The 27,525-nt window shown below is 51.1% G+C and overlaps 10 protein-coding genes across 27 annotated transcripts; 4 read left to right on the top strand and 6 right to left on the bottom strand.

Annotated features, from left to right (window-relative positions):
- Positions 1-1,579: 1,579 nt before the first annotated feature.
- On the top strand, positions 1,580-2,570 carry H257_11186 (hypothetical protein; the record flags this gene model as incomplete). The annotated part of the gene is made up of 2 exons (XM_009838056.1): positions 1,580-2,294; positions 2,488-2,570. The coding sequence occupies 2 exons, from the start codon at positions 1,580-1,582 to the stop codon at positions 2,568-2,570; spliced, it is 798 nt and encodes a 265-aa protein (XP_009836358.1).
- Positions 2,571-2,597: 27 nt separating this feature from the next.
- Positions 2,598-4,559, bottom strand: H257_11185 (hypothetical protein; the record flags this gene model as incomplete). Its single annotated transcript, XM_009838055.1, has 3 exons — positions 2,598-2,637; positions 2,693-3,003; positions 4,110-4,559. 3 exons carry the CDS (start codon positions 4,557-4,559, stop codon positions 2,598-2,600), a joined length of 801 nt encoding a protein of 266 aa, XP_009836357.1.
- Positions 4,560-7,550: 2,991 nt separating this feature from the next.
- H257_11184 (hypothetical protein) lies at positions 7,551-9,985 on the bottom strand. Of its 4 annotated transcripts, none has more exons than XM_009838052.1 (8): positions 9,280-9,985; positions 9,101-9,229; positions 8,807-8,974; positions 8,688-8,749; positions 8,526-8,595; positions 8,355-8,428; positions 8,166-8,214; positions 7,551-8,097 (listed from the first exon to the last, which is right to left on the bottom strand). In XM_009838052.1, exons 1-8 carry the CDS (start codon positions 9,931-9,933, stop codon positions 7,597-7,599), a joined length of 1,707 nt encoding a protein of 568 aa, XP_009836354.1. In that variant the 5' UTR covers positions 9,934-9,985; the 3' UTR covers positions 7,551-7,596. The 4 variants fall into 4 exon arrangements, with proteins under 4 accessions (XP_009836354.1, XP_009836353.1, XP_009836355.1 ...); XM_009838051.1 differs by having other exon boundaries at positions 9,167-9,229; XM_009838053.1 differs by having other exon boundaries at positions 8,166-8,428.
- Positions 9,986-10,195: 210 nt separating this feature from the next.
- On the top strand, positions 10,196-14,345 carry H257_11183. Of its 2 annotated transcripts, XM_009838049.1 has the most exons (8): positions 10,212-10,434; positions 10,483-11,690; positions 11,790-11,969; positions 12,015-12,297; positions 12,374-12,491; positions 12,599-13,394; positions 13,447-13,945; positions 14,004-14,345. In XM_009838049.1, the coding sequence occupies exons 1-7, from the start codon at positions 10,212-10,214 to the stop codon at positions 13,696-13,698; spliced, it is 3,060 nt and encodes a 1,019-aa protein (XP_009836351.1). In that variant the 3' UTR covers positions 13,699-13,945; positions 14,004-14,345. The 2 variants fall into 2 exon arrangements, with proteins under 2 accessions (XP_009836352.1, XP_009836351.1); XM_009838050.1 differs by having other exon boundaries at positions 10,196-10,434; positions 10,483-12,297; positions 13,447-13,627; positions 13,677-13,945.
- On the bottom strand, positions 14,297-15,611 carry H257_11182 (hypothetical protein). The gene is made up of 2 exons (XM_009838048.1): positions 14,985-15,611; positions 14,297-14,926 (listed from the first exon to the last, which is right to left on the bottom strand). Exons 1-2 carry the CDS (start codon positions 15,573-15,575, stop codon positions 14,348-14,350), a joined length of 1,170 nt encoding a protein of 389 aa, XP_009836350.1. The 5' UTR covers positions 15,576-15,611; the 3' UTR covers positions 14,297-14,347.
- An 83-nt stretch (positions 15,612-15,694) lies between these two features.
- Positions 15,695-16,971, top strand: H257_11181 (hypothetical protein). Of its 8 annotated transcripts, XM_009838040.1 has the most exons (8): positions 15,695-15,804; positions 15,867-15,903; positions 15,956-16,014; positions 16,067-16,135; positions 16,197-16,338; positions 16,405-16,486; positions 16,539-16,666; positions 16,717-16,971. In XM_009838040.1, exons 1-8 carry the CDS (start codon positions 15,718-15,720, stop codon positions 16,944-16,946), a joined length of 834 nt encoding a protein of 277 aa, XP_009836342.1. In that variant the 5' UTR covers positions 15,695-15,717; the 3' UTR covers positions 16,947-16,971. The 8 variants fall into 8 exon arrangements, with proteins under 8 accessions (XP_009836342.1, XP_009836346.1, XP_009836343.1 ...); XM_009838044.1 differs by lacking the exon at positions 15,867-15,903; XM_009838041.1 differs by having other exon boundaries at positions 16,539-16,971.
- A 225-nt stretch (positions 16,972-17,196) lies between these two features.
- On the bottom strand, positions 17,197-20,743 carry H257_11179 (hypothetical protein). 6 transcript variants are annotated; one of them, XM_009838034.1, is made up of 5 exons: positions 19,375-20,743; positions 19,223-19,303; positions 19,027-19,122; positions 18,796-18,966; positions 17,197-18,741 (listed from the first exon to the last, which is right to left on the bottom strand). In XM_009838034.1, exons 1-5 carry the CDS (start codon positions 19,492-19,494, stop codon positions 17,263-17,265), a joined length of 1,947 nt encoding a protein of 648 aa, XP_009836336.1. In that variant the 5' UTR covers positions 19,495-20,743; the 3' UTR covers positions 17,197-17,262. The 6 variants fall into 6 exon arrangements, with proteins under 6 accessions (XP_009836336.1, XP_009836335.1, XP_009836339.1 ...); XM_009838033.1 differs by having other exon boundaries at positions 19,027-19,303; XM_009838037.1 differs by having other exon boundaries at positions 18,796-19,303.
- Positions 19,223-20,741, top strand: H257_11180 (hypothetical protein). Its single transcript, XM_009838039.1, has one exon. It carries the CDS (start codon positions 19,769-19,771, stop codon positions 20,627-20,629), a length of 861 nt encoding a protein of 286 aa, XP_009836341.1. The 5' UTR covers positions 19,223-19,768; the 3' UTR covers positions 20,630-20,741.
- Positions 20,744-21,166: 423 nt separating the features above from the next.
- On the bottom strand, positions 21,167-24,518 carry H257_11178. Of its 2 annotated transcripts, XM_009838032.1 has the most exons (4): positions 23,943-24,518; positions 23,620-23,880; positions 21,973-23,105; positions 21,167-21,929 (listed from the first exon to the last, which is right to left on the bottom strand). In XM_009838032.1, exons 1-4 carry the CDS (start codon positions 24,486-24,488, stop codon positions 21,194-21,196), a joined length of 2,676 nt encoding a protein of 891 aa, XP_009836334.1. In that variant the 5' UTR covers positions 24,489-24,518; the 3' UTR covers positions 21,167-21,193. The 2 variants fall into 2 exon arrangements, with proteins under 2 accessions (XP_009836334.1, XP_009836333.1); XM_009838031.1 differs by having other exon boundaries at positions 23,620-24,518.
- Positions 24,519-24,598: 80 nt separating this feature from the next.
- H257_11177 (hypothetical protein) lies at positions 24,599-26,678 on the bottom strand (the record flags this gene model as incomplete). Its single annotated transcript, XM_009838030.1, has 1 exon — positions 24,599-26,678. One exon carries the CDS (start codon positions 26,676-26,678, stop codon positions 24,741-24,743), a length of 1,938 nt encoding a protein of 645 aa, XP_009836332.1. The 3' UTR covers positions 24,599-24,740.
- Positions 26,679-27,525: the final 847 nt, after the last annotated feature.

The raw sequence follows: 27,525 nt of genomic DNA, 5'->3' as shown, positions 1-27,525 counted from the left end.
TTTTTCAATTGTCTATACGGCTGTTCATTACATTTCTCAATTGTCATATTTTGAAGTTGAGTTTTATTGCAAATAACGCTAACTTAGAACTAATTATTTCGTGTAAAATGCAAAGACGATAGTAGAAAGATTATTTTGTTTAAGTGACTAATAGTACTCACTCAAAATTCCAAAAGGTATCGTGCCCACCTCGAAGAATGATCTTCACTAGCTAACCATTGTCCTGCCCCAAGACTGCGCCATGTTTAAGGACGTCTGACGGTATGTGGGTACTAGGCGAACGCAGGCGCGACTTGGTGGTGACGAACTTTACGCCGCTGGCACCCGCACTGGGCACCAGGAGGAAAATTGAGCAATGAGAGATTAGAATCCCCATATACACTTGGTTTGAACTTTGCTATGTCAACGCAATGATTGTCCAACGCATTCAATGTAGGATGACAATATCAAGTGTACATTGTCCATCATTATGTCGACTTTGAATGACACGTCGTCGTCATGTGTGAATTGCATTGTCATGCACGAATTGTCCAACACTCCAACCTGTCAATACTTCAAAACTTCATACATTTCTAAAACTAATATACCTTTATCATATTATATTTTCAGCTAAAGATTTTGGATTTTGTTAAACTGAATTCAATACTCACTTCAAGTATATATTTTGGCGGATCACCGATCGACTGTGTAAATTGCTCAACTTTCTAAATTAATTGGAGAAACTTGAACTGTCAGATCCGATCGGTTTTGAATCCTTGTGAAAGCACTTGAAATTGGCTATCAGAATGTTGTCCATCTTTGTTCTAGCACAAATAGCCGCTGAGTAATTGAAGAAGGAAAAAATCCAAATTTTGGCGGATCACTGATCGGTCACGTTAGTGTTTTATGGGAACTACAACAAATTCACGAGAGATCTCCACCAAACGAATTGATTCACAGTCAATTACCTATTGGCTAGTTGTTGTGTGACGTGAACTACTAATTCTAAGCACAATGCGATTGACCAACCAGAGATCGGCACTACTCGGAATACTGTACATATGATAATTCTAATAGTATTGCTGATGACTTGATAAAGACTAACTGTAAATCTATTGTCAGAAGGAATAATGAAGGTGCGTGTATATGTATCGGCGGCCTATTCAGTAGTCGATACAATAGCTGAATGATCTTGCCACCAGAGAACGCACAGACTCTTTGGAACCATTATGAGCACATGAAAAGTAAGACCAAACTTTACATCAGCTCCGAGGGCTTCACGAGTTTGTCAACTTGCCTTGTTTCATTTTGCAGATAATGTATAACCATGAGGGACACGACAGTAGAGAGATTTTGCACATTATCCAGGGACTACGCCTACAGTTGACTGTGTCAAAAGCGGTGTGGCCAGGACGTGTAGGAACTAACAATTATTTTTGATCTTGCATGTTCTCTCTACACTAAACCGGATACAAGGTTTATGCGGATATTTTCCCACTTCCATTTAATGGTGCTGTTGCTGAAAGAACTCGTGGCCATTCTGCAGCTCGCGAAGACTGATCGACAGTGCGCGTTGTGATGGCCATTTTGGCCTCGCAAAATGTTGAGCGACCCATCATCCCTGACGTACGATTTGACCTCAGCAGCATTGCCCGACTCCAACGCAATTCTCAACTTCCGTTTCGATGTGGCTGGCATTCAGACGCTTGCCTTCCTCCTCGACATACCTGATGTAGTCATTACCTCTAGCCGTAACCGCGTGTTACGCGACGAGGCGTTGTGCATCGTTCTCTCGCGTTTGGCCATTCCGACACGCTTTTTCGACATGGCGCAAACGTTTCGGCGATCACGTTCGGTTCGATGTGACATTTTCCTTCACGTCGTGAACGAGTTGTACGAGCGGTGGAATCCATTGCTGTACTTCAACACAAACCTTGTTGCCAAAACCATGGAGCGATACTGCGCCGCTATCAACACGCGGGGTGCCCCAACCACTCGTTTCTTTGGGTTTATCGATGGGACGAAGCTCCAAGTGTGTCGGATTGGACCAACGGGAAGCGGCGACAATTTACAAAAGGAAATCTACAGTGGTCATAAACGTATGCACTGTTTAAATTACCAAGGCATCGCTGCTCCCGATGACCTCTGCGTTCACTTTTTTGGCCCGGTGGAAGGACGGCGCCACGACACGACATTTCTCCATGAAAGTAGCCTCCTCCAGTTTCTTTCACGAAACTCAAACATCTTTTCGGAGAAGTGCAACTGTGGTGATCCTGCCTACTGCGTGTCGCAGTTTTTGTTGTCTGGATTCAAAGGTAACGGACTCAGCAATTCCCAAAAAGTTGATGAGTCGTGTTCGCCAGTCCGTCGAGTCGAATTTCAAAGTTGTGAAAACACTTTGGTCGTTCAATACCTTCAAAATGCTGTCGAAAATTCGATTGTCACCGGTGCCCGGAGTAGTTAGTGTAGCTATGTTGTTGACGAACTGTCATTGCTGTTACTTTGGAGGAAATCAAATTAATCAGTACTTTGACGTCGATCCACCAAGTCTTGAGATTTGTCTCGACACGCTTGATATTGTAGACATTTAACTAGAATAATTCATTTGGTTTCTAAAGTTATGGTTCTTGGATTGCAAGTTGCCACAAAGGTTTCATGCTGCAGGCGCATTTGTTCCCTATACATTGCTCTTTCACGTTGACGCTCCTCATACTCCATGACGCGCACAGTTTCCCGCTCCTTCAAATCCATTGCGTACTGGTGCTTGCGAAATTCGAGGTCAGCAGTACTGTCATCGTGCAACATTTTCATCATCTTCATGACGACGCCACCACCAGATCCGCACCCGGCACCTGTACCATCACCATCCATTGCTGCCGACTTGCGCTTACCCAATGCCTGCAATGCTTCTTCACGTATGGTGACGCCCATGTTGTCAATCAGATCAGCTTCTTCCTGGGCTTCGACGAGTCGAGCTTTGTCTTGAGACTTCCAATCTTCATACGCCGCCAAATGCTTATCGAGCTACTGGGTCTTTTCGTCATGTTCTTCGTCGATTCCGGACGCACGTGCCGACGTTCATGCGGTGACCTTCCATCAGCAAAATGAACCTCTTAAGGGCTCGTTTATCGTCGAATCCCTGGACATGCGAAGTCGTCGTTCATCGACTCGCCGTCGGCCACAGTGTTCCACGCCAGCATGACGAAACCTCGCTTTGCTATGAATGGGAGCCTGGTATTGACCTCCCGCAAGATCATTATGTCCTTAGCTTTCGAGAAATGGGTTTTGACGGGTGTCGACATGGTAGCAATCGTGTCGAAATCTGGAGTGACTGGTTGGTTGTAGGAGTAGTTAAAGATGTCCCTACAGTGCGCGACAACCAATTAGGGACACCTCCAATTTTCGACCTGTGCCGATGTGTATTTGTTCTCTGCTTGTGCAATTCAGAATTTACGTGCATGAATATGAAACAGTACGTTTCATCGCGGCTCATATCCTCAAAACTTATTGCTTGTTCTTGTATATCCAAAAATTTGATTATGACCCGCGCCAAGCAACTAAGGGACACATCAAGAAAGTGGCAGTTTTGTATAACAACTCGAAATGATTTATCATAAAATCACTACCTAGTAGTCAATCTTCGCTCCTTGAGCCAGAATAACCTCGACACGGCGATTTGGCATCGACTTGGCAAGTGTCAACAGGTAGGGGCGACCAACACGCTCTCTTGATGCCCAGGATAAGCTCGCTTTTTGTTGTAAATTGCCGGCCATTTGCGTAGACTGCACGCCGAAGAACACCCCAAGCATTATCTATGGGATTGAGGTCCGGTGCCAGTGCTGGATGGTCGAAAAGCTGAACATTTCGTTCGGTCAAAAACTCCATGGTTCGATGTGCACGGTGTATGGAGGCCCCATCTTGCATGAACGTGAATTTTTCGCCGTAAAATGCATGGCCGAAGGAAAACAAGTAGTTTACCAAAGTGTTGACGTACTTCTCGGCCGTTTGGAAGCCCTCAGGAACGCAAGCTCGGACACACGGGGAGCTGGAAAAGCACCATAACACCGTCTCCGCCTTTTATATGACTCAGGCTCCTTCCGAAGGTTATGCCAATAGAACTGAAAACCAACTGGACCGTCGAGATTAAATTTCTTCTCGTCAGACGAAATGATTTCAGTCCAATTGGTTGGCTCTCGGAGGTTGCCTTGAGCATACTTGACTCGTTTTTGCATGTGAACCTTGCCTAGCATCGGAGTGTGCTTCCTCTTTTCGTAGGTCACTGTAGGTGCTTCCTTGAGTCTTCGTTGTATTGTTCGCAGGGACGCATCAATGTTGAGGTCGGTTTTGAGCCTTCGAACAGACTGTCCAGTGTTGGAGGCCTCTCGGATGAGCAGACGATACTCCCTGCCAACGACAGCAATCTTCGCAATGCCCCGAAAACGTGTTCCATAGCCTTCAGGGTTCTTAAGGTAGCCAGCGATGGCGTTTTTGTTGCGTCCGAGCTCTTTAGCGATGGAACGGATCGACAGTCCATGTCGACGAATAGTTTCGACGCATGCACGCTCTTCTGGCGACGTCATTGTCCCATGTTGTATTCTAAGCACTCAAACTGTGAAAGTACTCAATAAATAGAGACTTTTAGCAAGTGCGAAATGTGAGTAGTTTACATACTTTGTACTTCGTTCGATTTTATCGATGTCTGAAGTTGGAAGTTTGAACAATTCAGATTTAGCAAGTCTGAAAAGTAAATCCCGACACACCAAGCCAACACCATCCATTATTCCTTTTCCTGTTCTTAGTCTCTGCCTACCGGTATGACTTCATTGCGCGCAATTCAACGAGAGACACATAAGGGCGTGTAGAATGTGGATTTGTGTATCATGTGCGACGTTATGAAACGATAGTCATCGAACGCTTTGGACTGTAAGGACTCGGACTAGCTCAGCGGTCCTAACGCCCACTGCTTTCGAAGTTTGAGGATCTTGAGTCAAGATTCTCCCTCTGTTTGGCCGTCAAGTATCGTGGCGACAAACATAGGTTTACGTAGTCAGGACCGAGCTCGCCGCCCGTCGTCCATGCCTTGGCATAGGGTGATCCGGCGGCAATCATCGGTGGCTTGGTGAGTGGCGGCGGGGAGTATACTGTGATGTACTGCCCTGAGCTACAAACTCAGACTAGCGTCCTGCATCACTGTACATACCCGCGCTTGTGCACTATCCTAACACTACATAGTCTTAACTACCTATGCGTCGGCTGAAGCGAGTCGGAGCATGTTGGTGTGGAGATTTCGCAAGCAAAACTCAATAGAGCAATTTCATTGGCTCGGAAAGTAGTCAGATGTCTGCGGACTTCGAGGCCAAAAGTGTGATGACTTCCTCGCTTTTCAGACCTGTTTCCGAGCAACGTCTGCAAGCTTCGAAGTTCGAATCGAAGATTAAGTCTGGAAAGTCAAGATTTCGCACTTGCTAAAAGTCTCTAATATAGAGGCTACGTAGTCTCACTTGCAGGGAGTGCACGTGGTGTTCATAACGTGGTGAAATCACGACTGCCCCTTAATTCATCTGTCGCATACTAAAACTTGATTTTGGCGCCCAGATTTGAACATGGTGATGTACACGCCGTTGGTATGTTCGAAGAGAGGCACCAAATTTAGACTTGTCTTAAGGCTTCGAGCTGACAAGCCTGTCTTGTATGCCTCTCGAACAAGCAAACGGTACTCCCGTCCGATGATAAGGCCCGCCTTTCTTCGTTTGAATCTTGTTCCATACTGCTCCAGGTCCTTCCGAAAGGTGCGGACGGCCTTTGTTGATGGAGAAATCTCGACAGCTATGGCTCGGATCCTCAATCCGTGCCGTCGGAGAGCCAAGACAATGTCCTGCTCCATGGGACTCAAAAGAGACCCCAGACCCATTGCGACAAACAGATGGAGCTGTTAGAAGGTTCTACGTAGTATTGGTGAGGAAAGAAGGCCGTGAGTGTGGTTGAATTTACCTCCAAAGCAAATTTTCCGAATGGGCCTATTCGAGTGACGCAAGGTTTTGAACCCAGTCGGCCAGATTGGTCAAACTGGTGCACGATGGGCGGCAAATTGCATGTCAGTGCCATCGACCAATCAAACTCATCGATTTGTGACGTTTGGAACAGCTCAATCGCTTATTGGTCAAAAAGGAAGAGCGAAAATATGTGTGGGTATAATCATGTGGCGCGCAGTGTAGGCCCTGGTTAGGTTACATAGAAATATTCCGCCAATCAAGTTCTATCGATTGAGCCTGGGCTTGCTTTGATTGGTTTAATTGGTGGAATTTTCTTCTAAAAGTACATACTGTCCCTATTAGAATATACTTCGTGAGTATTAACGTTCTACGTATTTATTTGGTTCCGTGCCACGATGCATGATTGGTAGAAACAATCACTCTGTTTTCAGTCAATCAGATGCAATTTTTGACAGATAACTGAATAAAATCAATTGGCTCGGAACTGTTTTCATAGCCAAAGTTATGGATATTTCCACTCTTTTAATTCATTTTCCATCAACACTAATATGAATTTCGATATGAATTTCGACATGATTTTAAGTGCTACGAACTGCATTCATTCTCCTCATTACAGTTACTACACCATTTTTCGTTTAAGTCAGGTTATTTCTGGTATATTTCGTCCAACACACAACTGATTCACGCCATGTGCGTTTTGTTCGCCAAGCATTCGATATATTTCGTCCAGGCCCTACTTCGTTGCATTATATTTCGACTGATCTCCGGTATATGTCACCCCCCATTCATTGTTCAATATATTTCAAATGATGTTCCATCTTTTTCGATAAATCTACGCAGTAATCGACAGATCGAAGTAGCCAATTAAATTTTCGAAAAAAAATTTCTAGATCAATCAAATTACAGGCCTTCTCCTTTTCACAAAGAGTTCAACGTTGTATCGGAGTCACAGTGAGTATATTTAGTTCAAGTAAAATGACATCTCGACGATTTCAGGTGGATTTGACGTCGTTCGTCGAATCTACCTAAAATATCAATTTTAGCTCGAAAGCACAATCCTTCAAGTATCTACTCCGGAGTATGATTTAGACAAGTATCCACCAACTGCGATTTACTTGATTTGCTTCGAAAATCGAAATAGATGGAAAATCATTTGAAATATATTGAACAACGCCTGGGGGGGACATATACCAGACATTAGTCGAAATATAATGAGACGAAGTAGGGTTTGGACGAAATATATCGAATGTTCGGTGAACATAACACGCATGGCGTGAATCAGTTGTGTGTTGGACGAAATATACCAGAAATAACCTGAACTTAAACGAAAAATGGATTAGTAAGAAACACTATTATAATAGCAATTTGGAGTAAAGGAACCCTCCAAGGGTCCCAAAAAGTGTCACGGAACTGACGCGAGACCGACGATTAACTCGAAGTTCAAAGTGGGTAAAAGGACCGTGATTTGAGATAGCCGCCAAAATATTCTATAAATTGATAAACCTCTATAAACACGTTCTCCAAATTATACCTATCTCAAATCGATTTGGAGATTCCGCGCCAGTTTTGAATCAACACACCACCATATCTACTAACATTAGTATTTATATCTATATCTAGTATCTCAACCGTGGGTGTGCCGAATTCGTGCCGCTTCTTCGTCGTTGAGAGGAAGGAGGTGGATGACCCGCTCCATGGGTCGGGCGCAGACGGCGCAGGGTTTCTTCTTATCTTTGAGCATCTTGGCGCACTCAAAGCAGCAGTATACGTGCACGTAGTACCCGTGGAGGACGCCGCCGGTGCGCCGCCGCTTATGGCACACCAAGCACATGTCTGACTCGTCTGCCGGCAACGGTGTCGCAGGTTTGGGGCTGCTTTTCGCCGGCGAACACTCGCCTTCCTTTAGCTCGTTATCCAGAACATCATGGTCAGAATCTTCTGTTGATTCTGCGACTTGTTCGTCGAGCAAAGCCAAGTCGCCGCGCCGCCGCCCCTTCCCGGTCGAATGCTTGGTCATTTGCTGTACATTTAGCCACACATTTCCCACCCGCGTGAGCTGGCGGCTCTCCTTGAGCTCCATGCCGTCCACCATGCCCAACAGCTTCTTGTACCGGCCATACTCTGTCTATTTAATGTCGTGGGTTTTATAAATGAAAATGAGGGACAGAATAAATGATTCATTTATATTCTTACCTTGTGCACCTTTTCCCGGTCGTCGGCGGGAATACGCTTGCCCCCGTGTCTATAACAAACGCAAGGTTGTCCAAATAAAAAAATATATCTCAAAATGTGTAAATGAAACTATCGCAAAAGGTAGAAATGTATTCATAAATATATTTCTCCAGATATAAATAATAAGGCTGGACATGAATAGATACGTACTCGACGATCTTGCGCCATACAATGCTGCACCACTGTCGCTTGGCTTGGTTTAAACTCCAGTACAACAACACCCGCTACATACAACCCATAGGTTTTATGTTTAGACGAGTGATGAACGCAAAAGATATATATATATATCAAAGGATGAGATATCGTTAGATTCGTTTTTACCTGAAAGCACATACTCCCCAGGTCGTAGTCCACGCGAGTGTTGTTGTCCGCTTCGAGGCATTCAAACAAACTACAAGGTATGGATGGGATCAACTTCATCTGTCAATAAATATTATATATATATATCCACACACTATCAAATATATATATTATATTACGTACTGTTGCCGCCAGCCCTTTCGGTACAAATCGGGGGCGTGGCATGCCACGCCCATGAATGACATCTATCATCAAATACCCGTCCTCATCTATTCATTTATCCATTTTCATCTATTTCGTACCGAATAATGCGCGGGGTGGCGGCTGCGATTGCAAGCGTAGCAGAGCTGGTCGCCGTCGGCTTCACCTTGCATCACTTGCGGCATTGTGTCGATACTTTCAACCAGATCCGACGGCCAGTGGACATTGCCACGCAGGCTGTCACGTCGTTGGAGCAGTCCGCGCTCGACCTATGATTGCAAAGTGTTTTTTAAATGCAAGAATAAATAATAAATGATAATAAATGAACCGACGTGTTGAATCGCCTGTTTGAACAGCGCCGGGATGAATAAATAATAAATAATAAATGAACGCACGTGTTGAATCGATTGTTTGAACCGCGCTGGGATGAATAAATAATAAATGATAATAAATGAACGCACGTGTTGAATCGACTGTTTGAACAGCGCCGGGATGTGCGGATTCGTCTCAAACGACTCGTCCAGCTACAGTGACAATTAGGGGGACAGTTGTGACAAAAGAGGGTACAACGCACAAGACACTCTTCGATGTACGTGAGGTAGATGCGGAACCAGTCGATGGGTTCCTTGGACCCGTGTACGTCCATCGCATCTTCGTCATCTTCGCCGTCTTCGTCCTCGACAGCTAGGATGGGCTTCTCGTCTTCGTTCATGTACTCGACCACATCGTCGTCGACGACGAACCCTTCGGAATCGTCGTCGGACTCGCCGACAAACTCGTCGTCCGAGGCCGGCTTGGGCAGACATGTGTCGAGGCTCTTGCGCTTGAGTTTCTGTTTGAGCTCCACGTGTTCGATTTCCTTCTGCACGCCACGATCCGAGAGACGGCGGGATGCACGGCGACTGCTTTGGCGGCGTGTGGACGCCGCGGGCACGCTGTGACGACGGTTCGTGGCAGGGGATGCAGCTTTCCCCACTCCCGACAACGAGTCACGGAACGACGTGAGAGGCATCGCGTCGTCGCCGTCGTCCTTGGTCTCGTCGTCGGACTCGTCCAACACCACCATGCGCTTCTGTTTCTTGGACGCAGAGGTCACGATCACTTCGTCGTCTGTTTGTTGGGACATGGCCGCCGCCACATCCCCCGCCTCGTCTTCGTCATCGACAAAGTTGCGTTTCTGGTTCTTCTTTGGCGTGATGATCTCTACGTCGTCGTCCGAGTCGTCCATCGATCTTCGCGCGGCGCCAACAAGCAAGGTCGGTCGGTTTTGGAGGGAACCCTGTTGGAAAAAAATAGTTCACGCTGATTGGTTACTTGGAATCACACTATAAGATGGTAAGTCAAAATAAATGTCATGGAAATTAAAAACGAATGGATGGGTTCTAGGTGCAAATGCACTGGTTACAGCGGAGTGTGGTGTATTTTATTTTTCCTAATTAAATAAATATGTTTGCTTTCATTCGTCGAGGTTTACAACACAGCATTTCCGCGCTAACAATCGAATCGATGTCACCCATGGTGGTGGACGACGATCAAGGCTTGCGACGGCGGCGGCGACGGAAGGTGGTGAAGGACCTGGAATGGTCTCTCAGTAGCCCGCATCTCCTGTCGTCGCGCTTCCAAGTCCTTCCGGCGGACGTGACGCAGGGCATCTTGGGTCAAGAGGCCACGCAGACATGGCTCGATGACTTGCACGACGACCCGACTCCTCTCTACGCGTTTCTATCCGGTACGTACCTCAACCTACGACATATACCCTCCCATCACATCGCCCTAGAGAAGCGGCGGGACAGAGCGTCGCTGGCGCTCGGGGTGTACTTTGCATCGCTGTTGGAGTTCTGGCTTCGCCACTGTCCGACGTGGCGCGTCGAGCACCTTGTGGTCGGTCAGCAGCTCGTGACGGCCAAGACATCGCGAACGGTGGGGCAGCTCAAGTTTGTCTTCCGCATGTTCCTTCCATCCTCGTCCTCGGACTTTACAGACATGCACTGGGAAGCATCAATCAAGTTCTTCTTGCTCACGTCCATCGCTCCAACATCTTCAACCACCGACGCCGCCGACTCGAGTGCATCCATTCAACTCGAACACTTTGTAGGGCCACATCAAGGGGAAAACCTCGCATGGCGAGCTACGGAAGTCACACGCAAGCTGGACATGTGCCGCTTTGACGTGGTCCGCGCGTGGCTCCGCTCTCACTTCGCATCCTCTTCCTCGGACAACGACCATCCGGATGCTGCTGCTTGCACATCCGATTATCCGGATGCTGCGGCTAGTACATCTGCGGTACTTCCAGTAGATGATCACCATGTGCAATCCCACATGCTTCTCCGCGGGTACTTGTTCTACCCGTTGTCGCAGTTATCATCGACAACCTCCGCATCAACCATCGCTGTCACAGACGACCTCGATGCATGTCATTTGCGAGGATGGTGGAGCGTCGACTACGCCGCGGACCTCGTGCGCGCCGCGCCATCGCATGCCCGCTGGGCCATTCTGCCCAAACTGCACTGGCTCAGTCCGGTCGTGGCAGTTCCATCTCCCTCGTGTTCCTTCCATGATGATAAGGAACATGAAGGAGCAGATAATGTGTGGGTCCTCCCAGGTGACACCAACCTCGGGTTGGATCCAATCCCAATCTTGGACTGGCAGGCGTTGTGTTCGGTCTTGGCGAGCCATTTCAGCCACAACCCGACGGCCATGCCGCTGCTCGTGGCGGAATTGCATGCTTCATCCAGCGCCGACGACCCCGTCCGCCGCCAAGATGATGATCCTGCTGGCAACGACATGACCAACCCGATCCAGCACAAGCGAAAGAGGATGTTGTACGTGGAAGCCAGTCGGGGGTTTGTCCTGAATAAGTACGCACAATCGTCGTCCACCCGCCGACAGCAGAAGTCAACGTTGTTCAACGGTGCGCTGGCCGAGTCCGTGCCGTGGAGCTGTGAACACCACCATACGCAACCAAGGAATGCCGAGAGTTCTGGCGTACTAGTAGTACCCCAGGAGGAGGGAGTAGTAGTTGAGATGAAGGTATCAGACAGCACCATACAAAAGACAAGGGACGACAGCACATTGTTATTCAAGGGGTGGTTGACAGACACCAACTGTGACAGAGTCCACGACGATCATGAGAATGTCCATATGGACCTGCGTGCGATGCAGCTGGTGCAACATATCTTGCACGCGCTAACGCTGTCACACAAGCAAGAAGGAGGACGAGGAGATGGCACAGCGCCAACGTATGCAGCTATCAAGCGCGCGACGGTTCATGCGATATGGAATATGATGCGACAGAGTGAATATGAACAGGCCAACGCGTTTCTGGTCAAGTGTGTCTTGGCCGTTGTGACGCTGTCGTCACATACTGTAAAGACTGTGCTCCGTGTGGGGCATTTGATATTGGACGTGGCGTCTGCGATATCGTTGGACAGCCAAACATCCTCCGATGAAGACTCAACCCTAGCGCACCAGATGGACATGGCGCACCGTGTCGCATGCACGCATCCGGATCAGTGGTGGAGCGTGCGGTTTCTGCTCAAAGCCAAGCACGTTCTAGGAGGAGCTATAGCATCGTCCCCACGCCACGACCAAGGTATGTACTACTAGTAATACTACTGAAACTATATCGCATATAGTATCTCCACGACCACCAACATGATAAGTGGTAGTTGATTCTGTGACGACTTTGTGGGTCGAAACGGTCGTTCTCGCCATGCTCGAGCCACAACACAAGGGCAAGTGGCATGCCACGGCCGTCGACTTGTGTGCGGCGTATGCCTTGCCCAGGTATGTAATAGTATTGATAATATATATATATATATAGATAGATATATTCAGTGAATTTGGACAAGTATATAATATTTCTACTACTCTATAAAAGACAATGTCATTAGAGACGATGCTGTGGCGTGCCAGATCCTGTCGACGTTGTTGGACGGGCGGGATGGCGGCGCGGCGGCGGAAGCGTTTGGGCGGACCCAGCGATGGGATGTGGCGTCGCGTCGATCCAGTCAACTGACGCACGTGTATGTGAACCACCCGCACACATCTGCCAAAGCCGCCCGCCGGCATCTGCCTGCCACGTCATCGCAGATTCCGACCCATGACATTGCCGACCACGCCCACCAGCTGTCTCTTGTGCAAGCCACGCTGGACACGCCTCTGACAGTGCACTTGGTCGAAACGTCGTCGCAGATTGACACGATGCTCACGTGGATGGACAGGGCGACGAATGACAAGACGATGGTAGTCGTGGGGCTGGACTGCGAGTGGCGGCCTCGCGCGTTCACGACCAACCCCACATGTGTAGATGGACACAACGACGACTTGTACGACCTGGGGGTGACGGTCGTCCAACTGGCGTTTCCAAATGGCCACGTGTTTGTGTTGGACTGTATGGCGACATGTGTGACAGTGCCGGCCGTGTTTGACAGGTTGTGTCGACCGTGGATTGTTGTGACAGGGTTCTGCGTCTCGGGGGACCTCGATCGCCTCGTGGGGTCGTACCCTGCATTGGCTCGTACCTTTCAGTCCCCCCACTGGACCTGCATCGACCTCCGACGGGTCGCCATGTCCCGCGTCCGGCGGCTCGCGGGCGTCGGCCTCGCCTCTCTCGCCTTCACGTTCTTGAACCACACGATGCCGAAACACCAGCAGTGCTCGGACTGGGCCGCCCGACCACTCACAGCCGTACGTTTATTAGTGATATATATGTACGTGTGACAGAGTGCATCGATTGTAGGCCCAAGTCGAGTATGCCGCGTTGGACGCTCATATCGTGCGCGTGTTGCTGCTCTACTTTACAGCCGACCTCAACGAACCTTCTATATGTAGTACTAGTACTACTTGTGACGACCCGCCGCCTGGAACAAGGGTTCACACTAATTCATGGCCGTCGTCGTGGCGGGTGGTGCACCATCTTCGTACGGGTCGTGTCAACATTGCGAATGAACTCACACTATATGATGGTAGAATCGTATCTGGGCGAAGATGACGTGGCAGCGGCAGTGACGTCGTGGGGGTTATCTGGCTCGTTCTATACCCTTCCTGACCATCCTCGTCATGGAGTTATGGTCAAGACCGTGGCGTGGACTGTCCACACTCGGCAGCAGCAGACTTCACACTATTTGGCGGTCGTGCTCGACCTCCACAAAACCATCGACGTACCCAAACTGCAAGCGTTTGTGGCTACTACTTTTCTCACCGCTTGTCCGGATACGATGGCCCTGACTTCGGAACGAGTATGTATATACTAACTACTACTAGTAGTACTAGTAATCTCACGAGAACTGTCTGTAGGACTTGATGCATGTGTTTGGGTACAGCCGCGGCAGTATTGGTCCCGTGGGGCTCCGCTGCCAAGCCCGCGTGCATGTGGTGGTGGATGTGTCTCTCGTCCATGAGGCTTCTGTCATCTACTGCAGCGCCGGCGCCCGCCATCGCGTCGTTGCGTTGTGTCCGTCGCAACTGATTGCGTTATCCCCGCGTCTGGCGGTGTCGACCTGTGACGTGGCCGTGGGGTCGAAAGGGGACATTTAAACCATGTGAACTGTATATATATACGTGGCCGTGGTCGAAAGGGGACATTTGAACCGTGTGAACTGTATATCTATATATAAAATCGCATTCATTCGTATGCTATATTATTCTAGCAGTTCGCCAAAGTAAATGTTCTTGTCACTGCCACACGACCCAACGATGGGCTCGGACGGGTTGGGATGGAACGATACTTCGTTCACACTGCCCGCGTGGCCTGGGAGGTGGTACCGTAGCGCGCCCGTCTCGGCGTCCCAGATATACACATACCGGTCGGCACTCCCACTGCCAATGTGCTTCATGTCCGGACTCCAGTTGGCGCGGATCAAGTTGCGGTCGTTGCTGTGCTTGGCGCCGTAGTACACCATGCGACACCGGTCGCCTTCGCAGAACGGCCGCACGTCCCACTTGCGCAGCGTGCTGTCCATGGCGTTGGACAGCACAAAGTTGCCGTCGGGGCTCAGCTGCAAGCTCGTGATGATCTCGCTGTGGCCGGCTAAGATTTCCACAGGTGTCGGCACGCCGTGGTTGTTCGTGTCGGAAGGTTTGCGCAGATCCCATTGCTTGACAAGGCCATCGACGCCGCCCGAGAAAACCGTCGACGCCGTTTCCCCAAAGCACACGGCCGTGACCTGGAAGCGTTCTTCAATCGTCTGCACTTCGCGCTTCATGCGGGCGTCCCAGATCTACATGTTCGTAACGTTGAGGACGGGAGGTGACGACGTGATGATGATGAACATTTACCTTGATCGTGCTGTCGTCGGACCCAGACACGAGCAGCTGCGGTCCCTTGGACACTGGACACACGCTGTTGACGATGGCCGAGTGGCCGCGGTAGTTCTTGAGTCGCGTGCCGGCCTCGGCATCCCACAGCCCGACGGTTTTGTCGGCGGAGCAAGACACCAACGAACTGCCGTCATATGTCCATTGGACCTGTAGCACGGCGTTCTTATGCCCAGACAAGACGGCGTAGTTCTTGCATTCGCCATAGACAGTCCACAGGAAAATGGACCGATCAAATGACGCGGATGCCGCTGTCTTGCCCAATGGACTGAACGCAAGCGAATAGACTGCAGCGCCATGTCCAGAGAGCAGCATCGTCGGCGCTAGCAAGTCGGATGTCCGAGCGGCATCGGATCGTGACGTGAGGGTCACAACTTTGGCATCGACGGGGACGATCTCCAACGATCGCGGGAACGGCTCGTTGTCGTCCGTCCTGGGCTTCTTTGCAAGAGCTAATGCTTGTTCCCGAGGTGACGAAGGTGCGCTGTTCGTGGAATCATCATGTGCCGCAGAGAGCTCTGTCGGCGACGCCGGTCGCTTCCCACCGCCCATATTTGTTTGCTTGGTGGAATTGGAATTAGCGGTGAATGGACCTGTGCAAATGAATAAATCCTGTCAAGGTTGAATATCCGGATATGATCAATTGTACGGATAACTTGGCGGTTTCAAATCTGGAACGGGGCTGCGAAAGGACATGGCGGCGACCAAGGACATGTACTACGTGCCCGACAGCCTTCGGCGGGAATTCTCGGTCCATGAGATGGCAGAGTTCCTCGAGCAGGTACAGAGTATCGTCATCATGCAAAGGAATGCGTCATCGTCGTCTCGGAATATGGCATGCAGTTCAAAGAATTCGACACGAGCGGAGATGGCGGTGTTGGTACTCTCAATCATGCGATGCATACTATCACGACGACTGATACGGCGGGTAGATGCAAACGAGTTGTCCACTTTGATGGAGTCGATGAATATCCACATGGAGAAGGCAGAGGTACGTGGGATGACATCCTCGAGAGATGGAATGATCCATTCGTGGTTTGCAGTTGCTGAGTCTCATCGCGATCGTGGACGAGAACGGGTCAGGACAGATCGAGTTCAACGAGTTCGTCCTGGTAAAGGGATGCGTTCATCCAATATGTATGGACTTGAACGAGTGATTGTGGAGTCGAGTAGATGATGAGCAACTTACGCCGTGGCAAGTCAAACAAGTTGAGCAAGTTCGTCCAAATGTCCAAGCAGGCGTTTCAGATTCGTCAAGAATTCCACGCCCTGGATGACAATCCCGTGAAGGGATGCCGTGTCGTGCCGTTCAAGCGTGCGTGCTACCTGCATCATCATCATCATCGAACCAACTTGAACATGCCATGTTGATCATGTCCAGAGGACATGCGACAGTGGACCGTGTTCCTTCAAGGTCCCGCAGACACTCCCTACGACGGCGGCGTCTTTCGATTCCACTTCCAGTACACACATACTCCCTTCTCTCGTGCCATCGTTCTTATTCAACCAATGCAGGTTTGGCCACGATTACCCATACGAACCACCCATAGTGTCGTTGCAAACACGCATCTACCACGTTAACTTTATCATGCTACTCGACGGCACGGCTCCCACGGAATGGCTTGCTTCGATGTGGACTCCAGGTACTACCGCCCTGAAACCCTTCATTCACCGACATACGATATCGTTGTAGACTGGCGAAGCCGTACCCTCCTGGAGCGCCTCGTGCTCCTCTTCCGCGACCCCAAGCCTGAGCTCATGATTCCCATCTATAACGCACGGGACGCCCCTCCGACAGTCGGCACGACCGCGCGGTCTTTCGGCATCGACTGCTTCAATCAGTTTGTGGAACACCCCGACGAGTTCGTCCGGATAGCTACCGAAATCACAAAACAATACGCCACCCCTCCTCCCTCGGTTTAATGGCCAAACAGTGTTTCAAATTTTCTTTACTACTTATATATTAATGACATTGGCATTGGCACAATGATCAAACGACTCTAAAACGAGGTGCCATTTTGGAAAGTATAATACCCGAACGAATGACTTCAACGTCACTAAAGCGAGGTATTATTGTGATGAACGTTTGACCGAATTGCGCGCGCGTAATCCCCGACCTCTGTTTAATGACTTGAAGTCATACGCAAAGCATGCAATCCATGAACTCTGTACATACTACTTCGATGTACATTATTACTTTTGACTAATCGGGTCACTAAAACGAGGGATATGCTTGATCTTATTGTGCCGACGCGCCATTATTCATTTCTTCTGCAAACCGACGGGACAAGGCCGTGGCAGCGGCACCAAAGCGGTGCTCCTTCCTGGACACGACTTCATTCCGACTCATGCTCAGACCACGTCGCACTCTGCTTGCAGACGAGTCGAACGGCGCCCCATTCGCCGCGGCGGCGGCCGCGGCACTTCGACTGGTTTCCACCGTTTTCTCATGATGCGCGCGCAGTCGTTGCTGATGCAGCAGCGACAACAGACCCTGTTTGAGCCCGTAGATGGCTCTCGTGAAGAGGCCGAATGGCACCGTCCACATGGTGAAGAGGTACACGACGAACACCATGAGGAGATACTGGTTGGGCACAAACACATGCAAAACGCAGCTCACGACGAGCGCGACGAAGATCTGCAGCGTGTAAAAGAAGTCTTCCCACGAGAACATAAGTTCGATCGACTTGATGATCCCGGACCACCACGCCATGTTGTTTTGCACGCGCTGCAGCGTCATCTTCGTTTCGGCGTCGGTGGTCACTTGCGCCATCTTGTCTGTGATGTGGTGGAACCCCTGCGGAAGGGAGTACACACGTGGGGGGTCGTCATGCAGGGCGCCTCCATCCATCGATAGCAACGACGTGGTGCCGCCGCCGCCGCCCACCGCAGAACTGCTAGATGATGATACCGAGGCCGTTAATAACGACGACGTGCCAGTGCCCATGCTTGACACTGGAGAAGCTGCCGAGGACGAAGAATATGAAGATGATGTGAGCACCGTTGCTGCTGCTGCCGCCGTCGACATCATCGTGGAGGGCGTATTGGACGACGAATGAAACATGACTGGAGGAGTGGGCACCGCCGAGTCGGCCGTGGCCATCTTCACAGACACGACGATCAAGTTCTTGATGGTCATGCCAATCATGGCTACGTGGACGAGCACGGGCACCCACTCGATGTACATGCACATCCACAGCACCGCGATGAGGACGAAGCTCGACCGCGACGGGTGGTCCCAGTTGAGTGTTGGCGAGATGCTCCACACGACCTCCAAGTACGGCCACAAGTCGTCGAGCAAAATCCAAAAGTTGTTGTACAAGATCGCAGCTTTGAACGGCGGCCACGGTGCCGTGTATCGCTCTTCGGCCGTAAAGTGCGACAGAAACTCGGCCACGCGCGCGAACTTGAAGTGCAGCAGCACGTGGATGCGCCCGGCCCGGGCGTCGTTGTTGAGGCCGTGGCGGTGCAATGTCGGCGGCAACTGCAAGTCGAGCCACTTGTTGTGCCGCCGCTGGTCCATCAAGTCCACGAGGGGCACCGTGGCCTGGCCGAGTTTGGTGGCTTGCTGCGTGAGTTGGCCCGCGTTGAACACCTCCAGCACGAGCTCGGCACCTGGCGCGCACACGTTGAACACAAACGTCTCGTGCCACCGGGGGTTGAGTGTGCGCGACTTGCGCTTGGTCAGTTTCGTGGACTGCAGTTCCTTGGACCATTCCTATGACATGATGATGATGACGAGGAGGATTGTCAAGGGGAAGGGAGGACGCACCTGGCCGTGGGACCACCGACCGGTGAGCACGACTTTAACGAACGGGTCGCTTGTGATCGAGTTGGCGATCGCATCTGTGGACGGAAGGCCAATTGCCTCGACGACTTTCACATACAACTGACCGATGCGCACGCGGCCAGAGTTGGCCACAGGCTCCGAAGTGCGCTCCGCCTACAATGTACACCCGCATGATGATCATGCGTGGAGAGCGACGAAGAAGCCAGTTAGTACCTCGGTGGGGGTGTGTCCAGACATGCCAGACCATTCCATCGTGGACGTCAAATGCTCGTCCAGCGCCGTATAACATGGATTGCACACTCGTACCGGCTATGGAGAATTCATGAAGGGACCGAGACAATCCCATGAAAAGGAGCAACGGCGGCAAGATGGAGGCGAGAGAGATAGTGAAAACTGCTGAAGCACGTACGAATGGATCTTGTGGAGACATGCGGCGGATATTGGGCGAGCAGTTGGAGCATACGACATGGCCACAGCGGCGGCAATGGTGCTACCGCGTCCGTCAGTCATCACGGCAATCCTCCCCGTGAAGGCAGGTATTCCCATCATCTCACTCAGTACCTTTCGATTGATCATGGAGAAATCCGCGTGGCAGTTCATGCACTTGGCGGTATCTTTGTCCGGCACCCATTTGAACGCTTCCCGATTCACCGCCGGCAACGGTCCAAACAGCGCCGCCATGTATCCCTTTGCACGTCAATACCAATATGGAATTGCACGTCATTTTTTTGAAATTGCGGGGCGGCATACAATCTACGAGTGCAATACAATGCCAAAGTGAAATGATGTGATTGGCTCGTAGGATCCATCATGAACCAATCCCAAGCCACGATGGTTGAACCATTATCCATGTTCCGCTGACATTCCATGTTTGCTTGGTTGTTTCAGATATATTTGGCCGTTTTCTTAGCGCCCCTCAAGGTGGATTGCATTAGTTACGGGAGAAGACATCGCCATGGTGTTTGTCTCGTTCGAAGGGTTCCTCGATGCTGTTCCATCCGCTTCATCCCATCATGATCATCACCACCCTCCTCCAGCCGACGACACGCCATCCCTAGAGGTGGTCGTGACCCCAGGCTCGCCTCCCAAACACTCTGTCAACACAAGCCGATCGCCACTCAAGGCTATGGACGCCAACTACGTGGTGTTCGTACAGGACAATGCAGTCACGGCTTCCACGTACGCCCTGCGCAAGTCGCATGTCCAGATCGCGGCGCTCCACGACAACGTCCGACGCTGCATCCTCGAGCACCCGTGCACGACCTTCGCCTGCTGCGGTCCACTGCGCCGACTCGCGTCTGCACGCCCGCCTGCCATCAAGTCGCGCTTCTTCGACCTGTCGTCTGACTTGAAAGTGGACGCTGTCGTCACCCAGCGCACATGGGTCGTCGAAACCTTCGTCAACGACCTCCTCGATGCCACCACGGGTCGGGATTTGGACTGCGCGGCCGTCGGCGCCGCTCGACACGCGCTGCATCTCTTCCTGGACATCCCATCAAGGCGACACGTCCACGTCACCCATGCATTGCACCAGTTGAAGCAACCCCAGCGTACACCACGTACGAACCAAAACCACTCGTCGAATGCTCACAAGTTGTGCTCCATCTGTCTGGACCCTGCCACCCCGTCACCACGTCACATGCTCGAGCCAGATATGCCCGTTGGTTTATGCGACAACGTATGCTCGTCGGTGGACAATCGAGTGGTGGTGACCCTCGGCTGCGGCCACGTGTTTCACGAGCACTGTGTACATCCATGGTTACTCTCCCACTTCGCATGCCCCGTCTGCCGAACATCCCTCACTAGTTCATGCTAGTCAACCCCTTAGTATTTTTCCTTCTTCTTGTTTAGTATATAATTTTAACAACATTAGAAACAAATGGATTGACTGTAAAATATATGCTGACAATAATACAAATATGTACGAACAATCATAAGAATGCCTAAAGAGACCTATTACTGTATTACTATGACGTAGTACTATTTATAAAGATATGATTTTGTTGTACAAATTAAAATATTTGACCCACAACACTTATCACCCCTGTATTTTAACAACATTAGAAACAAATGGATTGACTGTAAAATATATGCTGACAATAATACAAATACGTAGGAACAATCATAAGAATGCTAAAGAGACGAGATACTATTACTAGGACGTAGTACTATTTATAAAGGTATGATTTAGTACAAATTAAAATATTTGACCCACAACTCTATCACCCCTGTATGTATGTATTACTTTAGTAATACTAGTAGTATACTGTACCTACTATATGCACCTACACATCAGCGTGCGCCATGTCGTATATATATATATATATATATATATATATATATACAAAATGGATATGCCACGATGGTCGTATACTATATGTTATCTCTTGATGACCTTTCTCGGGTGGTTTGGGTCGTCTTCTTCATAGTACGATGTCCCATATGCCAGGAAGAACTCGTGGAGAGGCTCCACGGGCTTCCACGTGACCAGGTACAGTTGATCAAGCACGATTTTACTCTCTGGTTTGGCAGGGTCGACGATACATCCGGGGCACAAGATGGTGTTGTTGTAGAACCCACTGGCGTCCCAGTAGTGTTCCTCTGGGTACTCGTACACGCGGTCATTCGGGAAGCCGCCCATGGACCCTTCAGCATCCACGAGACCGTCGTACTCGATCAGGCGGTGGCCATATTGGTCCATAAACTTGTCTACTTCCTTCACTTCGCCATTCACGACCACAAATGTCTCGCCTACTTCGCCGCATCGAGCGACCTTGTTTAAGCCATCGTGATGCATGTCTTGTGAGATGCGCCGACTCCCAAAGATACACACGACCGAGAACGCCGGCCACGCATGCTCGGACAGGTTGAACATGCCGCGGCCACTGTTGGGAATCCCCGACACGGCCATGCCCATGGTGCCGTTGATGTTGGTTTCCACGCGCTGGATGTCTTTTCGCTTAACTTTGTGAAACTTGAGCGTCGGCGGTTTCGGAATCCGCGCTTTCAACGCCGCCAACTCGTCGTCTGTCAATGGACCCCCCGCCGTACTAGTAGTGTCTGTGCTGTCGCTACTAGTACTAGTACTAGTAGTAGTACTATCCTTGGCGCGTTGCCTACATCCAAGTGTCAGTACAGTAACAACTACGAGATACATACGATGGACGGGGGTTCATGTCGTCGTCGGCAAGCCGCTTTCCGCCCGTGAGTCGGCGATATGCGTCTTGAATCGTCGCGCGCATGCGAGGCGACCACCACTTGCCCTTGCCCTTGGTCTGTTGCTTGGCTTCGTGGACAATCAGTCGTGACATGGCCGGGGGCTTTCCATCGACACATGCGGCCACGGCCTGTTTGGCCAGCCGCCGTACGACTGCCGCGGGAAGCTCCCGGAGTTTGAGCGTCGCGTCCGCCGACAGTTGCGGCCCCCATACTTGGACAATGCCGTCGAGGATCTTCTGGTCCACCTCGTCCATGTTGTCTGGGGTGTCTGTCGTCTTGGGGGCCTCTTCGTCATCGTTGTTGGTACCCGACGGCGGCAGCAACCTCCTACTACTAGTAGTACTAGTACTAGGAGTCATTCTAGCATCGGCCAACGCAGCCGAGAGCGCAACAAATGCGGGATTGGTCGCATACAGGTTGTGGTTGCATCGCTTGAGAAAGCTCATAATGTACGCGTTCAGGTTGTCGCATGGCATTCGCGCCTCTAGCTTGCGCCAGCTTTCGTCGATGAATGCACTGTCACTCTTGTAGATGGAACGCGTGGCTTCAGCGTCAAACTCCCATGAGCACACAAGCGCCTCCTTGAGGACGTCGGCGGTCGTGCGCATGTGGTCGGGGTCCACAGACGACGTTGTCTGATGTGTATCGATCAAATGCTTGAAGTTCTTCTTCACATATCGATGCAGAAACGCATCGCCAGAGAACCGCCGGTTGTGTCCGCCGAGCACGTCCGAGCTGCCGTCGAGGGCATTGGGAGGTAAGAAGGAGCTGTAGTTGCCGTTCAACGTGAGCACGTGGTCGATTTCAAACAGCTCGTCCGGGTTGGCGCGAGACAAGTAGATTTCCCATGCACCTGGGGTGATGTGGTGCCGCCGCATGACTGCCAAAACCTGCGACGACGTCGAGCCGTCGGTCGACATTGACGGCGGCGGTGAGGACGATATCTGCGATACAGTGGACACAGACGGGATAACGTCATCGACAAGGAGCGGGTCCGTCGTTGGCACGTCCATGTCGGCATCATACCGAACTTGCCACTTGGCCCACAACGCCAGGATTTCGCTCACCACGGTCTACATCATATTCGTGTCAATCGAAAGTCGGGAGAGTAATCGATTAGCCAATCAAATCACGTCTCATGTCGAATTTCTGCCAATCCAAACAAAACCACATGTATAGATTGTCGATTTGATATACAAATATTTGGGTGCAATCGAATCGCGCAAACCGATCCACAATCGATCTGATTGGTTGTTGAATTGTATTGAGAAGGTTTTGATTGGATAATAATTTTGAGCTCATTTTTTGACGTAGCCAATCAAATCGATTTAAATTCCAACGAGAAACCACCACACGAAATTTTACTCCATCTATATATATATATATATATATATATACTAATCGTTGGATCGTATCATGTGCACAGGATCAACAATCGAGTCGAAAGCTATTAATAGTTGGTGAAACAACGCCTCTCACTCTCTCTCAAGTCCAAGTCTATTTAGGTGAAATGACAGATTACAAAACAAATACCCATGAAGCGTTTGAGAAAATAAATAAATATATATATATAGTAAAGGTGTGTACCGAATGCCGGCATTTCGTGTCGAGAGCATCGAGGAGCTTGTGAAAGATGCGCTCGCCGGCGCGCACCAAGCCGGACGACGCGAGCGCGGCGTTGTCCTGGTCGTCGTTGGTGCCGCCGCGGACCTTTCGGATGACCTCATGCGCGAGGAACACGACGTTCAGTCGGCCTTTTCCTTGGTCGAACCCGAGCATGGCGTCGACCACGCGGCTCCACACGTCGTCGAAGCGATGTTTCTGCTTGACCATGAACAATGCGCAGTGCTAACGCACAACTTAATATCCATCGCTCATGCCATTCTTCCATCGACAAAACATGTACGTACGTCAATCGCCGACTTGGTCGTGGGCAGGCGCTGCAGCAACAGCTCCAGCTCCAACAAGGGGTCGCCGACGGTCGAGCCGAGTTTGCGCGCGCTTCGAGCCGCTTCCTGGAGCTGCATCTGTTTCGCGATCAGTCTGTCTTCTGCGACCTTGTTGATTTCGCGGCTCAGGACGCCAATCACGACGCCGTCGTCTTTGCGACACAGCGACTCGACGTTCGCGCCTGTCTTTTTGAGACGCTGGAGGCACTTGAGCTGCGGCAGGTCCGACGGCACCACGAGGTACAGAGTGAAGATGTACTTGGAGTAGAGAAAGGTCACACAGGCCGCCATGCGCTTACGCTTGAGGTACTCGACGAGGTCGGTGGCGTCCTTGGACGCAAACTTGCAGAAGAAACTCGTGGCCGGAATCGCCGTGTACTTGGCCTTCATGCTCACACTGAGCTTGGTGGGGAAGTCCTTGAGGTAGTGCCGCTTCTCCACCGGCAGCTTCCCCACGAGGTTGCAGCACATGCCTTGGAACTTGAGTTCCACGCGCCACAGGTCCATTGATGGTCCACACTCTTGACCCGTACACAGAGAATAAGGCGCTGAATCCTGGCGCGCATCCGGATAACATCCGGATAACCACGCGCAATCCACCAATCACACGGCACTTGGTCGTCCTGGAGAGGCGCCACGCCGCCAACATGGACGCATGACGCGGAACGAATCACATTAAGTTATACTTCATTAGGTTAGTTGTCTATTACATATGCAGAGAGAGAGAGAGCAAAGGAAGTCACGGGGGACGATGGCGGCCTAGTAGTCCATGGGTTGTTGCTGCTGCTGGTGGGTGGGATGCGAGGTCCATGTGGGCATCGCATTCATGCTTTCGCGCCGTGCAGGAATCGTTGCGCGGCGCTTAGTCATCTCGTCCTTGGCCATGTATCGAGGATACAGGCCTGGCGGGGGCGGCGGTGGCAACATCATGCCACTGCCGTGTGCCCGCGACGACGTCGCTTGTTGCTGGTACAACAACTGATGCTGCAGGTTCATGGCGGTTCCACCTCCTCCACTCGAGCTCCAGTCCACCATGGCGGCGGCGCTACCCGAGAGCTGCATGGTGGAAGATCCATGTATGGCGTTGCTTTCGATCGTGCGGAGGTCGCTCTCGCCATGGGCAAACCGGCATTCTTCGGTCGAGTAGTTGCAGCATCCTTTGAGGTAATAAAAGCACATTTCGGTCTTGTAGTTTTGCAGCCGGGGACCAAGGCCACCGTTGCTAGTCGGTGGAGCTTGGCTAGATAGAACCCCGTTGTGAACGAGATGGTTCTGCTGGGCAAGTTGGAGCGGCAGCAGCGGCGGCAATGGAGGTGCCGCTGACGACGACGAACAAGCAGATGGGACGACACTACTTGGAGGAGCGGGCACAAGATCCGACTCGCCGTGCGCGAGGGGGCAGTCGCGGCGGGACCGCGGACACGACCCGCCGTCCAAATATAACGGGCACAGCCGCGTCTTGAAATGTCCTGATGACGTGGCAGCCCCCGCGCTGTTGGGGGGATGGTGACGCGGCAGCAGGTCCGTCTCGCCGTGGGCAAATGAGCACGTGCGTCGGGTCTTGTTGCATTTGCCCTGAAGAAAGTACACGCACAACTCGGTCTTCCAATTGAGCGCGGCGGTGGGCGGGGCCGCGGGAAGGGGCGGCGGCGGATGGCGGTTGCTGCTGGGATGAAACGACGGGTGGGCGCGCACAAGCCTGTCCATGGCGGCCGCGGCATCCCCCCGGGAAAAGAGCAGCGCGGCATGGACTTGTTCGACTGGGATATCGGGGAAGAGGTCACCAAGTGCTGCCAAGCGAGTCGGTGGTGGTGGTGCTGTGATATTATCGTGGTTGTCCAGGGAAAACGCTGGAGTGGGAGACGGGGAATTTTCCCCGTGAGAGGAGGGTTCGGGTATTTGGGGCGGTGGCGGCGGTTGTTGCGGCGTGACACACGGCGAGTCCAAGAGAAGCGTGGACGGAAGGTACTGATCCATGAGACTGTGGCGGCTGGACGAGAGCGGCGACGACAACGACCCGCGATCCTCGTCGTGACTCGGGAGGTCGGAGGTGAAATAATGGAAGAGTGACGTAGGCGGCGGCGGCGGCGGCGGCGCGCTCTTGTCCATGGAACCAGATGGACGATCCGACGACGATTGCTTCCATACGTCGTCCGCCGTCGCCGTTGGTTGAGACGCCGTCTTCTCCAGCTTGTCCGTGCATGCCGCGAGCTCTTTCTTCAGATCCAAACTCACGAGACGTTCATGGATGAGCTCGTCTTTAAGTTTTGCACGCAAGAGATGATGCAACATCAATGAGTCGACCAGCCGGGCGTTGGCGGACTCCAACGTCGCAACCTTCTCACGCAACGCGCGTTCGGCTCGGCGACTGCATGTCAATTGCTGCACGAGATCAAGGACGTCGTCCTTCCCATCGACGTTGTTCTCGCGGTGGTGGTGTTGTTGAAGCATGGTTGATGGCCCGCCGTACGACTCGAGTACTTTCTGTAGCGCTGCCTGCATAGAATCGCCGATGGAGTCGACGACGCTGGCCAACGACACGGCGTGTCTTCCGACTGAATTGCTATCATGCGAGGTGTGGTTGTTGTTTGACGGATCCTCTTGCTTGGCATCTGCCGCTACTGTCGCGCCGTCGGTGCCGACGTGCTGCACCATCGTCGGATGGAAGTTGGCGACGGGCAGTTGAAAAGCCTCCATAACTGGATACAGTGACCCATGAAAACCTCTTACAAGTGATTTCAATAGCCAATCAAATCAAGATATTTCGAGACGACGAGGACTTTTTGATTGGCGGGGAAGCAGTTGGATGATTCGAAATGCGGCGGTGCCGCCACGGACTCCTGTGACAAGGCCACTGCAAGCATGCGCTACGTAGTCTAGAACTTTCATGATGACAGGGAAACGAGCATACAAGAAGTCGCGGAAACATTGTGCTGCTGTCGAACGCCATGGACAAGTGGGGTGTACGGCCGTTCTGCGCTGCCAAACTCAGCAACGACCGCAACTTGATCCGCTCAAACTCGAGCCCGGACATGAAGCATGTGGGCAGCGACAGTGCTGACTGGTACAGTACTGCGTAGTAGATGTCGCCTACGACGTAAGTTACACATAAATTTGACTCTTTGATGTGAAGTGGCAATAAATCGACCTCACAATTTGATTCGCCAAAAATACCCCAATTCAGCCAATCAAACGGTATTTCCATGAGTTACGGAACTCTATATATCTATATATTATACTATTACAGAGGTTTTGATTGGGATTTGCAGTTAACAAGGTAAGCATGGAAATTTTGAGTATGGTGCACTTCACCTAAAAACTTCCAACTGGCCAAATTGAAGAGTGGAGGTTTTATTATTTAACGTGCAATTAATGTAGTTAAACCCAAAATCCAGATACGTTAAATACCGATTTCATGCGTTTTATCACCCCCCTTGCCTCCGGATATTAAATACGGATAAGAGTCATATACAAAAATCAAGATACATTTGAGCGGCCACCCCTATGGCCAAATATCCAAGCGCCCATGTAAAATACCACTAGG

This window comes from Aphanomyces astaci (assembly GCF_000520075.1).
Source record: "Aphanomyces astaci strain APO3 unplaced genomic scaffold supercont1.32, whole genome shotgun sequence".
Lineage (NCBI taxonomy): Eukaryota > Oomycota > Saprolegniomycetes > Saprolegniales > Verrucalvaceae > Aphanomyces > Aphanomyces astaci.
Note: the sequence above shows the minus strand (reverse complement) of the source record. Positions and strands in the feature narration are given on the sequence as shown.